This window comes from Echinops telfairi, unplaced genomic scaffold, assembly GCF_000313985.2.
Source record: "Echinops telfairi isolate 266 unplaced genomic scaffold, ASM31398v2 ScPeMD7_443;HRSCAF=831, whole genome shotgun sequence".
Taxonomy (NCBI): domain Eukaryota; kingdom Metazoa; phylum Chordata; class Mammalia; order Afrosoricida; family Tenrecidae; genus Echinops; species Echinops telfairi.
Window position 1 is genome coordinate 64,564,260 of NW_022104341.1, and position 12,262 is coordinate 64,576,521.

The window sequence follows — 12,262 nt, forward strand, 5'->3', positions numbered from 1 at the left end:
GCAAAATGAAAAGAGCTGTGAACAGAAACTAACTGTAAGCCTGGGTGGGAGCAGAGGGTGAGGTGTGTGTGTAAGTAATTTTTATTAGCAAACTGATATGTATCTATATTGAATACTAAAAGATGCAGAAGGAGGGGGAAATTTTCAGGGGAAAATTTTCAAACTTGGACTGTGTTGTTGTAAGAGCTCCAGGCCATATATGTGGATATAATCAGGTATCACGGGGAAGGTAGGATGGGGCTGAGAATGATTTAAAAACAATAAACTCGCTGTCATGCAGTGATCATGACAGTGATTCCGTTGACGCTGAGTCAATAGTGACCCCAGAGGACAGGGTAGAATAGAACTGTGGGCTTCGGAGAGTGCAGCTCTACAGGAACAGAAAGCACCATCTTTCTCCCAGGGAGCAGCTGGGGGTTCCAAACTGTTGACCTGGCACTTAGCAGTGCAACATATAATGACAATGCCACCAGGGCTCCAGATTTGTAACACAGTGGCAAAAAGTTTAACAAATGGAGGCCATTCAAAAACCTACAGGAAAACAATCATTATTTTGTTTTACTGCACACAGGAATCATTTTAACTTTTAAAAACAGATAAGCAGCAACAACAAACCACAATTAAAAAGCGGAAAGTTCATCGATGTTAACAGGAAACAATTCATCACTGGCTCCTCGAGTCCGATGTCACTCTAGCACAGTTGCAGGAGAGGCCATGAAGCATGCATCTGCAGGAGGCTAGCTGAGGACAGCAAAGCAAAATGACCAAGGGTCCTAGCCTCTCTGCCTTGTGGTCCCCTTCATCTTTAAAAACAGATGATTACATGGACCACTGAGGATTAAATGAGACACTATTTACAGAGCACCTTATGCAGTGCCCAGTGCATGCTGCGTGCGTAGTAAATGTTGGCGACTAGAAATGTCCATTTTATTGCATTATGCTCCTAACAGGGCTAACATCGTGGGCTTAATCAATTTAGATGCCAGTTGACTTGTTTCTGTTTTAAGGATGCAGAATGCACCCCGGCCCCACTCATCTATAAGAAGTGCCCACTGCGGCGCGACAATCGACTCTCCGCTCTTCCAACATGGAGGAGACAGCACAGTGAGGAGTGGCTAAGGACTCCTACTGAGTGCTGTGGCTTCTCTACGTGTTAAGTCTTTCGGAAAGGTGTGTGGGTGAGGAAACCTGAGCTAGAGGATCTTTATCCCAGTGACCTGAGCAATCTTGTGAAATAGACCCTGACAAACCTGGATTAAGGATCTGCAAGAGGGAGGGCGGCTCTGGATAGCACTTGGCCGGTTTGGCCTAAAGCCATGGTTTAGCTGACACAGCCCAGTCCCACTCCTGCCAAACCGTTTCAGTCAGCGGGAGGCCGTGTACGAGTGAGTCCGAGAGCGATTACACAGCAGTGTGCAGAATCGGAAAGCGCTGGCGAGCCCAAATGCAGTGGTGACGCTAAGCAGCCACGGCACGGCCCCAGAGCAGGGACGGGAAACAGAAGCTGGCCCCCTCTGTGGATGCAATCCCCTGCCTGCCATGGCCCAGGGCAGTCTGGGAGGCGGAGTTTCATTCACTTGGCAGCCATGGTATCTTAGACTGAAGGGAGGCCTAGTCAAGCTTAGAACTGATAAACCCTGGGATACAAACCTTGAAAGGAGACACAAAGTGTAAGATGCTGGGGATGGCTCTGGGCAGTGTGAGCCAACTCAGATAGTCCCCTGGCCTCGGGACACCGGTAGTAATGAAGGGTGAATGTAAACACCACAGCATCCAAGGCAGAGTAAAATGCTCCAGTGCTCCAATCCTAGAGTCAAGAGGGCTCCCTCAGCCCCTCGCTTCCCCACCCCGCACCCCACTCATATAAGGCTATGTTGAGGTTTGTGAGGTATCAGTGAATATGGGCCTACTTCCTCAGTAACAGGAGTGATCAAACTGAAAACTCACTGCCACCTGGTCCATTTCTACTCACAGCAGGTAAGCCTACCGGACAGAGCAGAACTGCCCCTGTGGGGTTTACTCTTTGTGGGAGTAAAAAGCTCCTCGTTTTTCTCACAGAGTGGCTTCTGGTTTGGGATTGCTGACCCTGTTGTGAGCAGCCCGATGCACAAATCACTATGCCACCAGGGCTCCTATTCTCCAATGCTTAACTGATACTTACTCTCTACACTACTATTCTTATTACTAGAATGAGGACAGTGGGCCACTTTGAAAAGCTCTCACCTTTTTTTTTTTTTAAGCACAAATATATTTGTATGCCAAATGGCTGGCTTACCAGCTGTGCTTTAACGAAGGCTGTATGAAGTCTCCCAGCTAGTCTGTATTTAACTAGTTGCTATTTTAATCATGAGATCCCTGAGTGGTACACACGGTTAACATATTTGGCCGCTAACTGGAAGCTTGGAGGTTTCAGTCCAACTAGAGGTGCCTCAAAAGAAAGGTCTGCCAATCTGCTTCTGAAAAACCACCGCTGAGACCCATGGAGCACCCCCAGTGGTCCCTTCGGCCAGATAAGCAATGACACCCACTAAGGATGTGCTCCTTAGAACCATCAACTATACAGCCCCAAAGGGCAATGCTTGCCTGAAACGAAAGGTTTGAAGGCAGGGAGGGATGGGGAAAGCAGATGATTGGAAATGCGGAACCCAGGGAGGGAAAAGAAGGGAGCGCTGACACATTGCCAGGACTGCAACCAAAGTCACGGGACAACTGCTGTATGAATTATTGATCAGAAACTAACTTGCTATGTGACCCATCACCTAAAGCAAAATACGGTGTTCCAAAACAGAAGCCAACAGAACCTCCTAGAACCCAGTTCTACTTTGGTATACCGGAGTCTGCATTAAGCTGGAGTCAATTCAAGGGCAGCCTCATTGACTTGACTCTTTGAAGCACACTTCAGTGATAGGATAGCTCCATTCCAAGTTATAACCTGCTGGTACTAAAGTATCGGTCATTCTTTTGGGTCCTGAGTCCCCAGTAACTGGAATACTCCAGCATTAGCCAAGGGTCCATGCCTCCCCAAGCAACCCTTACTGCCCTGCTCGTCTTCCTAGCAGTCTTCCTGTCACAGATCTCTTCAAATCCCCGCAGGTCACAGACTGAGCTCGAACATTTGACTTTGGGAAGCCCTCTGAAATAGCTCCTCCGCTAGTCTCACCTGGTAAAAGGGAGCACAGGTATGCATGACTTAATGTTCATGATCCTTTGTGTGAAATAGGACATTATGCGATTTGGACAATGTGCAAACACCATGTTCTAGGGAGATGGTCCCAATAAAGCCGGAGTTACATCCCAATAAAGCTCACTGTATTAAAACCATAGAGGCCAGCTTTACCAGGTGAGCAGCTGGGTCAGGCAGGGGCTATGCCCTCAGCAGTCCCGGGACTTTGTGCACCTCTGGGGGCAAGGTGGGAAAGTAGGGCACACGGGGGTGGGGGTGGGTGGGGGGGTGGACAGGTGGCCACTGGGACCTGGTAAGCTGATGCCAGGAGGACAGGTGGCAGTGGTGGCCCTGCCTGGCACAGGCATGGTGCTATCACTGCTTCCCCACCAGACAGAGACTCTGCCTGGAGCTGGGGGCATGGGAACAGCACTTGTGGCAGCTACTGCGCTGTGCTGGGCATAAAAGGTGCTTCTGCTGTAAGACAGGTGAATGAAGGCAGAAGGGGAGGAAGAGAAGACGCTGGGATCAGGATACTCCCTTTATCCCCATAGCTTGTTCACACAGAGGGCTTTTGATCTTTAAAATCCCCTTAGGGTTCACCGACATATATGAGCGTTAAGCAATGCATACCTGCAATTTTTTTATCTGACATGATTGTAGCAAATATTTATGTAACATGTCTGAGAGCCTAGTGCTGTACCAGGCAGATGGTAATGCTCAGTAGCCGTTGGTCTCTTCCTTTCCATCTCCTCATCCTCAGATCCCACTGTTACCTTACCTTCTGGGCTTTTAAGAGGGAGTCTCAGCCTATGCCTGAAATAAGAGCTGATGGAATTAGTGGCTTTGGGGTCAGGGAAGGCTTAGCTTGCTCGACCTTACATCTTGTCTGGAGATTGAGTGGCTTACGGGGTCAATCTTGTAGTCCCAGAATGCAGCAAAGGGAGGAGTAGGAACTGGAAATGGAAATGAAAATATTTATTTTGTCTCCACCTTATTCCAAAAGGATTTGGTACAGTGGGAGATCAGTTGTAAGAGGGCAAATTCATGTACAAGAGGCATTGTGAAGTGGGTGGAGGGTCAAAAGTAAGATTTTTGTAAGTAACACTTATATTTCCATCTTTTAACTGGGGCAAAAGAGAATGCACCAGTGTTACTGTAGGTATGCTTTTAAATAGAAACCAAGAGATGATCTTGAGGAAAGACAAGTATGTATTTGAAAGAGAGAGACTGAGAGACAAAGAAAGAGGGAAAGAGAATAATTCCTATATCTTCTCCTTAGACTATCTGGATTACGTCATAGCAAAACTACAATCAATGACCTTTGATCAATGGAGCAGGGTGGTGACAGGTACTCGTAATTCAGCATTGTTAGTGAGTATTGACAAGCTGGTAATGGTCATGCTGTACTGTGTCACTCATGCTGAGGGCATTAGCATTCTTTAAAGGTCAAAACCAAATTCTTTTTAAAATGCAGAATTTCTTAGAAATCAGGGAAGCCTGGGATTTTTTTAAAAAAATCTGAGAGGAGGCTCGGGGGGTTTCAGTGTTCTCTCCCCACACCTCCCATTAAAATTACATTTAATTTTTCCTGATTTACATTCTTGACTGTCAAGCAAACTGCATGGCATGATTCCTTCCATGGGCGACTTGACGAGAGGATTCTGAAAGCTATTTAGGCAGAGAGCAAGCACAACCACCCCAGGGCAAATCGGTACCAAAGCAAAGCAAAATGATACTTACTCTGCGACACTCTGACTAGCTCAGTCACACTAAAAACACCTGATGTGACAAAACTGTCCTGGAAGCCCAAATGACCTAGAGAAACAAAAACACAAGAAAACAAAGTGTCATGAATACCAGGCACATGACAACAGAACTCTGACGGATCAGTTTCATTATGATTCCTCAAGAACGCAAGGTCTAATTTCATACTACGCGCTAGCCACAGGTGGGGTGGGAGGATCCAGTCACTCAGTCGTGCCGATGGGTCTGGGGTTTGAAGCTGCAGGTTCTGGAAAGTTCTGACCCAACCGCTGAGTCATTTTTGAAATGGTTCATTTGTTGTTGTTGCTGCTCGACAGGAAATCCGAAACAAAGACTATTGGAAAGAAGCGGTAACCTTGGGTGACCTGTGAGAGCTTCGCCATCAGCACGAAAGCCATGCCTTAGAACCAGCCCGCGCGGCCGGTGTCACAGATGTTTCCCACAGTATGCTCGACAGCAACATCTGATCTGTCCACTCGTTCAGATCAAATCACATTCAACGACATTCCCTTCCTTTCTGGAGGTTCCGCAGGGAGAATTTTTAAAAAGTCAGGGCAGAGGAAGCAAGTCTCAACCCTTGAAGACAAGGTTTTAAAAAAATCAGTGTGTTTAGAAAGCAAGAGTTTGTGTGGGGGTATGCTGGCTGATTCGTTTATCTATTATTATTACCACTTCTTGAAAAGTTATCAAATTGTAAAAAAATGCTTAAGGTTTGAATTTTGTATCTGCTTTATTTTGGTGGAGATAACTGTCTTTAAGGTATGCAATGTAACATCAGGAATTAAGCATTTAACTGTATAGCACGTGTAAATGGTATGGGATACATAATCGAAAACAGAGTTTCCCTCTGTCTCTAAAATGTTCTGTTGTGATGAGTTAGACTCTGGTTGAAAAGATCTGTTTTAAGGTCTGCTCAATCACCTGTTTTTAAATTAGGCCAGAGAGAAGCTGCTGGCGGGGAGGATGTTAGAAACAACTTCTTCGACAAGCTGTCACCTAAGAAGACAGGCCCCCCGAAAATGTGCTGATGTTGAGGTGCCATGGAGCGGGCTTTGACTCAGGGGGATGCTGCGCCGTACAACAGGATGAGAAGGCGAGCCCTGGCTCCATCCTCACAACTACTGTCAGGTTTGAGCACACCGTGACAGCCACTCTGTCAATTCATCTCACTGAGGTTCCTCCACTAACTTTACCAAGCAGCTGGGCTAGCCCAGGGGTCCTTAAACTTTTAAAACAGGGGGCCAGTTCACTGTCCCTCAGACCCATTGGAGGGCCAGACTATAGTTAAAAAACAAAACAAAACTATGAACAAATTCCATTGTAGGCCACTGGAGATCCCCATGCAGAGGGGTCTCGGGGAGGAGGATGTACACTGGTACAGATAGGAACTGGGAACACGGGGAATCCAGGGCGGATGATCCCTTCAGGACCAGTGGTGTGAGTGGCGATACTGGGAGGGTAGAGGGAGAGTGGGTTGGAAAAAGGGAACCAATTACAAGGATCTACATGTGACCTCCTCCCTGGGGGACGGACAACAGAAAAGTGGGTGAAGGGAGACGTCGGACAGGGTAAGATATGACAAAATAATAATTTATAAATTTTCAAGGGCTCATGAGGGAGGGGGGAGTGGGGAGGGAGGAGGAAAATGAGGACCTAATGCTGGGGGCTTAAGTGGGGAGGAAATGTTTTGAGAATGATGAGGGCAATGAATGTACAAATGTGCTTTACACAATTGATGTATGTATGGATTGTGATAAGAATTGTATGAGCCCCTAATCAAATGATTTAAAAAAAAAACTATGAACAATTCCTATGCAAACTGCACAAACATATCTTATTTCGAAGTAAAAAACAAAACGGGGCAAAAACACCTGGCAGGCCGGATAAATGTCCTCAGTGGGCCGCATGTGGCCCACGGGCCGTAGTTTGAGGACACCTCAACTAGCCCCTCCTGTTAACATACCCCAAACCCACAGCCACTGAATCAGCTCTGAGTCAGAAGGACTCAGGGTTGTGAGACTGTGACTGTGTGGGAGCAGCGGGCCGCATTGTCCCCACCGAATGTGGCTGATATGCTGGTATACCGCACAGTGGGCAGCCCACCACCCAGCCGGCAGCACCACCCGGAGCCTCTCAATGTGCCCCAAGTGTGTGAGAAGGATAACCATAGTGATATGAAAGTAATGAATCCATAATTGATCTACAAAGATAAAACTAATATTTTAATGAAAACTAGATTTTTCCCACTACTAAAAGAAGTGTTTACCTATGGTGAGGTACATGCACCAATATAATTGTTAAATACCCTATACAAATTACCATGCTGTAGATGATTACAAATAGACCTCCACACATTACTCTTTTTTTTTCAATTGATTGCAAAGTATTTTTACCTAAGAAAGATTCTTACTGAAATGGAAAAGGAAATAATCTTCAGTTAACACTTTCATTGACAATCCTTTAGATAGAATAGCTCTGTTACGATACAAAATGACATCAATTGCTTTTTAAAAAATAAAGTGGCAAATTTTCCTTTGAGGAAGTACTTAAGGAATTTCACATCTCAATATATCCCACAACCAGATATTCAATTTACTCGGATTTGGTAACATGCCTGAGGTGCTTTCTCTTGGATTCAGAAAGCTGAGACGTTAGAAAGAAAACTTAAAATAAAAATTCTCTAGTGAGGTCTTGGCAAAACAGATCATAACATCTTCCTCTACGGTGACACCACTCCCGCTGCATTTATCTCACAGCCCAAACAAAGGAAACCCACCCACAGTACACACAGAATTAAAGGTGACTTAACCCACCCTGAACCAAGGCAAGGACATGCGTAGCCGAATAGGAAAGTCTCAGGTTATCTTTGGCTCTTGCTCTTCACTATCGGCACCACCTGCGTGCGGGCTGATACTTGGTCCAGTTCCAATCTGGGAAATTCCTGGTTTTAAAGGAAACTTAACACCAAGTTCTATGCAGAGGGAAGGTGGATACACGCCCTTTAATTCTCTCTCTCTCACAAACAACAAGGAATATATTTTAAGAACTATGGTTTAAGTTTAGTTTGGTCCATGGGCTTGAGAGGGAAAAGAACCTGCTTTCAGCCATTCACACGACCCTCTTCCTTGGTTGCTCCTCTCCTCTCCTTCATCGTCTACATCAGCGGTTCTCAACCTGTGGGTCGCAACCCCTTTGGAGGTAAAACGACCCTTTCACAGGGGTCTCCTGATTCATAACAGTAGCAAAATTACAGTGATGAAGTAGCAATGAAAATACTTTTATGGTTGGGGGAAAGGGTCATCACAGCATGAGGAACTGTATTACAGGGCCGCAGCATTAGGAAGGTTGAGAACCACTGTTTTCCAGGGGGGTGGTCTCAAGGTAACTCATCTTCTGAACTCATCTTCTTCCACTCTCAAACCCGTTCCTATTTTTTTCCAGTGCCCTTTATCCCTGAACCATCTACCATCTGTCTAGTTTTCCAGACCCTATCTCGTACAATCATTGCTATCCAGCCTGGACCCATTGATGCCATGTCCCTATTAGTTCTGACTTCCGGGAATGTTTCCATCTTTCCCACCCGATTGTGGTTCAGACATTTGCCATTTCTCACCAGTTAGTTTCCTAGGACATCCTCCTAACTGTTCTCTGTCATTAATCTTGGCCTCCTTTCCAATCAACTCTTGATGATGCTGCCATCGTTGTCTCACTAACATGCAAATCCAATGATTCACTTGTTTATTCAATACACATTTACGGAGTACACAGCATGCGTCAAGCACTGAGCTAGAAGCCGGAGATAAAGTTTCTACTTTAAGGAGTGGGCTGTCTAAAGTAGAGATAGCTGTAACCACGTGAAACAACAAATGACCTTTTAAAATAACCAAATACATCGAGGACATGAATTGCTTGGCCCAGGGACTCAGAGCCATAGTCTTGGGGACATTCAGGGGAACTGGCACAACAGAGTCCACAGAGAAGGTGAGCAGCAACTGGGGTATGGAAAGCGTGAGCAGTCTTCTAAGATGCAAGTACCGATCACCCTTCCTCCAGAGCTCAGAGGCAAACCAAGCCACATGCAAACAGTCCAACGGACCAGTGACCCAAAGGAACCGCGGTCTCACCACCACCTCTCATTGAGCGTGCAGTAGAAGGACCTACTCAGACTGGGAGAAACAAGTGAAACAAAACTAGAAATGATTTTTAAAAATACCAGGCGTACTAATTTGTTAAGGTCTGGCAGAACTCCCAAGACTATGGCCCTTTGTCAATCTTCCACTAACTCACCCCAAACTAAACTTAAAACAAACAAAAATCTACACTCACTTTCAGCCAAACGATAGACAGGCATACCAGTGACCCACAACCATAGGCATTAACTTTCGACCACAGGCAAGCTGAAGGGCAGCATTCACCAGGGACAAAGCTCAGCAGGCAGCAAGGGGCAGGAGAGAAGAAAGGGGCCCATGGAAACAGTTAGACGCAAAGGAAGGAAATGGGAAGGGTGCTCTTACATTGTGGGGATTGCAACCAATGTCAGGAAACAAACTGTACATAGATGATTGAATGGAAAACTGATTTTCCCTGGCAACTTTAACCCAAATCACTATCAAAAAATTTAAAACAAAAATGAAAATATTAAGTAGTATAAGTCACATGAAGGAAACAAGCGGCACCGTATGGCAGAGGACCACGGAGAAGGCTGCTTCAGAAACACTCGTCAGGGAGAGTCTCTTTAGGAGCTAACAGTTAAAAGATACGGAGGCGCCAGTCAAACAAAGGAGGAGGAAGAAGAAGCCAGGAAGAGGGATGTGTGTGTGATGGGCTCCGAGGTAAGAAAAAACAAGGTGTTGAGAGAAACTGGCGTAAATCCAACATACCTAGATCGTACTGTCCTGTCACAAATCTTCTACGCGCTACAGAGCTTTCCTAGGGTGCCTCTGACATGGCCTCAGGCTCACCTTTCAGACCCGTGGTCTCCGCTTCCCACGCACGCTCCTCCTGGCCCTGGTTCTTCTACCTACGCCATACTGCTGCTTCCTCCTGAGCTGCCCGCCCTCCCTCCTCTTTGCTGGGAGGAAGGGCTCCAACTCAGTCTCCAGCACTCACAGCTTCCATCAATCTTCCCCAGCTGCCCTCACCCCCTGGGGAAGACTCCTGTTTTGGGAAAACTGACCTGCTGTGCCATGCATAGCTCTGTTCTGGGATTTAGCACCCTGCCATTTCAGCCTTGGCTTTTTCTCGTGCTGGACTGCAAGCATTCTGAGAAGAGGGCCAGAATCTCCAGTCTCTGGTTCTCCACAGGCAAACACACTCCAATAACATCCTCCAATTGAAGAGGGCTCACCTTGGGCCACAATGTGTTTGCTTCCCTTTTGATGAAAACTTTGACGGAACTCCTTACTACCCTCTCTTTCTCATTTCTGGAAATTTTGTTTGAACTATAACTGAGCCAATCTGTATTTGAAAACTATTCCAATAAACCGTACAAATACGCCCTCCACAGTACGCCAGGCCCAGAGCAGGGTTTAGATTTAGACAACCTGTTTAGGGTAAGCCACCCAACAAGAAGGTTCCATGGCTTCTCTGTCAAGAGATGCCTGCCGAATGTCCTACAGACATAGTTAAGGTTAGTATTTTGGAAGATTAAGCAAAGTAAAAGAACAGTAATGGGCAGCATTATTTCGTAACCATGCGGGGTAGAAACTTTAAAATGATATTCTTTTAAAGAACTGAGAGATAAGATTACTCCGGTAATCTCGAGAGAGTCCCTGTAAAAAACCTACACTACCTGATTCTTTGTGCCTCCGCAACCCGTGCCAGCAGGCCAGTTGTACTAGAAGGGGTGCAAGTTAGAGGGCAAAACAGATCTGAATGCACAATTATCAGACCAGGAAAAAGTGAATATAACGATTTCATAGATCATAGGTAACCATCTCAAAATGCTATCAGAATGTCAGGTCGCCATGCCTAGTTTCTTTTACAAAATGTCCCCAGTGAAAGGATGGTATAAAAACTCCAGGAAACATCAAAAGACTATGAAACTGGGTTTGTTTCTTCACCTATGATTTGGAAACCTACTGGGGAACTCACATGAAGATAGCAATGAGAAAAGAAAGCCAAAAACAGTGGAAAAACTGATATGGCTAACATAATTACTAAGCAAACCAGAGTAGGTGAATACGTCATTCTAACAAAAACCAAATGATTTTTTTAAGTTGACGAGGGAAATTACACAAACCTTGGTGCCCTACTTTTTGAGGTGGCGGGGAGAGAAATTGAGTTGAGAAAGGGAGTTCATTTAAAATGATTCTAAATTCAGATATGAATATTAAAATGTTTCTAGTGGTATAGTCAATTATACATTCTTGAAAGGCCCCGAGACTTATACTTTGAACAGGGCCTCTTAGAAATGAGTGCAGAACATACACTTCTGTGACGCATGTCTTCGATGAAAAGCCAGACTGCTCGCTGCTCTGGCTCACTCTCCCATTCTGAGCCGCTGCTCAGGAGCAATTGGGAAGGAGACTGAAAGGAGGACCAGGTCCTGTTTTATTTCACACAAAATGGCTAAAAAAGTTCATCTGCTGCAGTCTTGCTCAGCGAGTTCCCACGTAGAGAACAGACTTCAATACCCTGGGGTCAGTCATACTCACAGGGCGGCAGATTAGACTTTCTGGGAGAGGTAGAAATAGAGAAAGCTAAATTATTTTATGGGTGGTCAGGAAAGGCAGCTCTTTTTTCTTCAGTGATATCAGCGGTTATTACGGAAACTGCTATTATGTGGGAACCAAATCTCATTTCATGGAGGGACTGAACACCTCTCTACCTGTTAATAGGCAGGAAAAGAAAGAAAAAGGGGGGAAAAAGTGAGATTTGCAGAGACGGGTCACCTTGTAGGAGAGTTCAAAAGTCAAGGGGGAGGGGAAGGGTAGCTGGGAATGAACAGTGGGTTGCCCTTTAAGGAAAATCTAGATATCCATAAAACAGTTAATTTCATATCTGAAAAGGAAAGTATACATACAAGATGACAATGCTTTTCCCTGGGACTCTCAGCCCTGAATGATCAAATCTCATTTGACTAATAAATGCAGGCAAACTCTTAATATCCAAGTGATGTCATCCAAAAGACCCTACGTCTACTCTATTCCTCCCTTGGTAAATCTGGTTTCATCACCAGTGCAGGACTGGGCAAAGAGCAGGCCTTGCCATGCCTGGGCACCTGGGTCCCTCATTGAGAGTGCTCTCATTTTCACTCTGCTTATATTCTGGATTGCCTATCCTGTGCAGGAGAAGCCTTGGTGTCTAAGTGGATTATGTGTTGGGCTGCTA

At 45.6% G+C, this 12,262-nt stretch overlaps 1 protein-coding gene across 6 annotated transcripts in view; it reads right to left on the bottom strand.

Annotated features, from left to right (window-relative positions):
- The window catches only part of NFIA (nuclear factor I A), a 693,058-nt gene that overhangs the window by 141,347 nt on the left and 539,449 nt on the right, over nt 1–12,262 (bottom strand). For all 6 annotated transcript variants that reach the window (XM_045292063.1, XM_045292066.1, XM_045292064.1 and 3 more), the window contains exon 4: nt 4,907–4,981. In XM_045292063.1, the coding sequence (XP_045147998.1) occupies nt 4,907–4,981 (75 nt within the window). The remainder of the gene's footprint in view (nt 1–4,906; nt 4,982–12,262) is intronic.